The sequence below is a fragment of the Arachis stenosperma genome, chromosome 6 (genome assembly GCF_014773155.1).
Source record: "Arachis stenosperma cultivar V10309 chromosome 6, arast.V10309.gnm1.PFL2, whole genome shotgun sequence".
Lineage (NCBI taxonomy): Eukaryota > Viridiplantae > Streptophyta > Magnoliopsida > Fabales > Fabaceae > Arachis > Arachis stenosperma.
The window spans coordinates 41,675-45,496 of record NC_080382.1 but is presented as its reverse complement, the minus strand read 5'-3'; the positions used below and the strand labels follow the sequence as shown (position 1 = coordinate 45,496).

Here is a 3,822-nt window from a genome sequence, read left to right as displayed (position 1 = left end):
AGCCAACGTTGAAGAAAAGATCTGCGATCACTCAAAAGGCGTGAAACGTATTACAAGAAAGAGATGTTATAATTAACACCTTTGATCATATACGTCTGGTCTAAAGGTCTAATGGAGTGTTAGCCAATCATAGAGAAGCATACTTGGTTTTAGTTTTGGGTTCAGATATCTTGTCTGGTAATTAAAAACAATTGAATACAAATGACAGGTGTATTAGAAGGTGTATTAGATGAGTATCAAATGATTATTATATCCAAAATATATTTAACCCGTGAATACGATGACTTAACGAAATATTATGTACTCAATAACGTCGCAATGTGTCACTCCATAGGTTAAAATCAAGGGTGAATACTCCACCCGACCCGTAACAATTACCTCGAAAGGACTAGGAGGCTCAAAAAAAAAAACACCCAACTCAGCCCTTGATCTTTTTTTTTTTTTGAGACTGATTAGCCCTTGTACAAAAAAGACAACATTGATTGTTTTTGGTACAGGGGCTAATTAGTCCCATAAAAGTGAAACTTAGGGACCAGATTGGGTTTTTTTTTTTTTAAGAGCCTCATTGTCTTTCGAGGTAATTGTCAGAGGCCGTTCAGAGTTTTTTTCCTAAAATAAATACCACGACCCAAAAAAAAAAAATCAATACATAAGGCCCTGTGAACATGTTCAAGGAAATATAACTGGAAGCATAGCATGTTGCTTGAATATAATGCTTGTATCACAAACAACGCATTTGGTATATTTTATTTTCAAACATTTCTGCATTTAAAACTCACTGTCCCAAAATCTGAATGCGAAGAAACAACCATCCAGGAATCTACCGTGAAAACAGCTTAGCTTTAATGAACATATGGAAGTTGACAAAAATTGCTAAAATTAATTAGCTGAGCAAAGATAATAGTATATCGTAAAATACTACGTCTCACATCCTTCACTTCCAATAAATTCCAGTAATAATTTGAAGCTCAAAGAGACACCCAGACGCAGGCTTAATTCTGAGACGTGTGCTGTGTAAAACAGGAAATCAATATTTGAACAAAGGGAATATTGATTCTGGTGCTGGTGTTTGCTTGCAATACATTGAACTTGAACTGTTGTTGAAAGAACAAATCCATATCTAGTACCTGAAATTTCAGCATAGGTGAACATGAGAGCAGTCAAGCATATGAACCACATACAATGTTCAAATCAGTAGCAAAACTTCACTTACCACAAAGAAGACAATAGAAAAACTCTAGCTGCCACCAGAGAACTAAAAAAAAGTAGTGGACATAAAAAATGGGAATATTTAGCACAAGTTGAGGACACTCCACATACATGGACATCATCATATGGAAGAGTGTGAAAAGGCTACTCCAACGTGGAATTGAGCGAAACAGGTTATCACTACAGTCCACAAATACTGAAAATAATATAGTTACCTGTTTCTTAATTAATGCTGGGACAAACATAACTGAAAGAACTGACACTCAAACCTCTTGATATGCATGTGAATCTAATTAAAGTACCTTAAGTCCTTAACTTCGGGTAAGTAATGATTAGTGATTCCTTAGGCCTAAATTTTGACACTACCACTGATCTTAGAATTCCAAAGAGATATAATATTCAAAGACAACAAAAAGAAATTAAAATAATGCAGAAAATGGAATATTCCAATATTTTTTTTTAGTTCATTTGAATTCAACATTTGATGCATTAAATATTCATTTTTGAGTAAAAGCAAAAGCCAGAAGACAATAGAACCTAAAAATAAAATGAAAGGAAAGGAAACTATGACAGGCTGTAGGCATGGGTAAATTCAGAACATTGGTCACATTAGAGTAGCACTAAGTTCACAGCAAATCTATAATAAGGCCACAGCAAGTTGGTTACAAATGAGAATATCTCTGTTACTTCCAAATCTTCAAATGAAAGCAAATCAGCCAGACATAGACAACATAAAAGGGGGATGTGTCGACAAGTTTGAATGCAAAGTCAGAGACAGTTAGACACTCTAATCAACAACTGACTTATTAATCACATGAATTTGAAAATTATGGGAATGACACAATGAAAGCCGAAGAAGGAGGATCAAGACCATATTTTGGTGACAAGAGAAGCCTAAGTCAAAAACTGTACTTGCAACTATTTGCAATACCATCTCCTGCATTTATGAACAATATTTTCATATAGCAGACAGAACCTAAAGATCAACGTTTGCAATGTGCATAATCAAGTCAGAGAAAACCTCAATCAGCACTACAATCCAAATTGAGACTCTATCTACTATAAATATGGACAATGGTTATGACATCCTTCTTTTTCAAGAAGACCCTTGCTACAGCCTATGGAACTCGCCATGTATCCCACCCATTCCTGCAATCCCTACTTCGTGATGCCTTCTTGAGAACTACTTAATTAGCTATCTTGCAAGCAAATCAGATGGCAGACAGGCTTCTCTTCAAAATAAGTTAAACGTGACTCGGCATAACATAAGGTCATAAGGATACGTTCTGTAACATGGTCTAAACGATCTGCACACAGAGTCCAGGACCAGAATAAAACAATTTTCAATTCTAAAAAGCAAATTAGATACTAGCCCTATAGCATAGTTACATGATGGAATGCAATACGTGCCGGTAGGGAAAGGGATACGTGGTACATAGTACACTACATTTAAAATATTTTATGTGGAAAATATACTTATGGCATTTCGATACGCAGATAAATTGTGAATTGGTACGTGGTAATTGGTCAATTCATGTAACTATGCCTATAAGACAGTGTCTTATATCTCTTCATCAACATATGATGATCATTTCCTCAAAACTATTTTTGGGAAAAAAATAAAATAAAAGAATCGGTCTAACTACACAAGCACATTCAGCAGCAACAATATTGATCACAGTTCACAAATATCAATCAATTAAAGAATAGTTTATATAAAACTAGGGAAAAAATGTAACTAATAAGAGAGAGAAACTCTATTGAAAGGAAACCTTGGAGACCCAGCGTTGATGTTCCGATGAAGAATGCGACTGCCACTTGAATCCTTGGAATCATTTGAATCATTAGAATCAATCAATTCCCTGAGCCCTAAATTCCCGGATTTCTCCTCCTCCTTCTCCTCCTCCTCCTCCTCCTCCTCATCCCCCTCCTTCACCGGCGCAACAACACCAGCACCACCAGGACGATTGGTTCTGGGAACCAACCTCTCGAAGTAGTTACCGTAGATGTACTCTGGCGAGTACCCATGCTCCTCATCAAACATCATAATGTGACCGTGCCACTCCCAAACCCTATAATCGGATCCCTTCTCTTCATGAAATCCGACGCAGATGTGGTGGTCGCGAACCGTAACCGCCTGGCCCGAATTCGGCTTAAGGGAATCGGTGGTGCCGCTGAGGATGACCTTGATGATCTCCCTCTCGAGCTTGGACTCCTCTTTCGCGAGCTGAGACCTTGCGTCGTCGTTTTGGCGGCCGAAGATATCGTTTTCGTTTTCTTCTTCGTCGTCATCGTCGTCGTCGAAGAGGAAGTCCTCGAGGGACTGAGAGATTAAGGGGTTGTTGACTGGGGCGCGGAGGTGGAGCCTGTCCATGAGAGTTTGGAGGAGGAGGTTGTCCAAGTTGGGGTTGTTGCTGTTGTTGAAGGAGCTCATGGTGTTTGATGAGAGTTCTCAGCGAAAAATAAAGGGAGGGTAGAAGAAGGGTTTTATTTTTGAAGTGTGAGATTGACCTGAGGGAGAAAAGAAACGGAACGGGAGAAGGGTTTACGAGTTTATCGGTTTGTATTGAATGCGTGCGCCTTTCGGCCCTCACAGTCCCACAAACCACCGCC

The 3,822-nt window shown here is 38.4% G+C and overlaps 1 protein-coding gene across 1 annotated transcript; it reads right to left on the bottom strand.

Moving 5' to 3' along the window:
• Positions 1-682: 682 nt before the first annotated feature.
• Positions 683-3,822, bottom strand: LOC130936582 (uncharacterized). The gene is made up of 2 exons (XM_057866676.1): positions 2,982-3,822; positions 683-1,127 (listed from the first exon to the last, which is right to left on the bottom strand). The coding sequence occupies exons 1-2, from the start codon at positions 3,641-3,643 to the stop codon at positions 1,121-1,123; spliced, it is 669 nt and encodes a 222-aa protein (XP_057722659.1). The 5' UTR covers positions 3,644-3,822; the 3' UTR covers positions 683-1,120.

What these genes read in the sequence shown, in the direction of transcription:
- LOC130936582 (XM_057866676.1), bottom strand. Translation starts at nt 3,643, where the DNA reads ATGAGCTCCTTCAACAACAGCAACAACCCCAACTTGGACAACCTCCTC.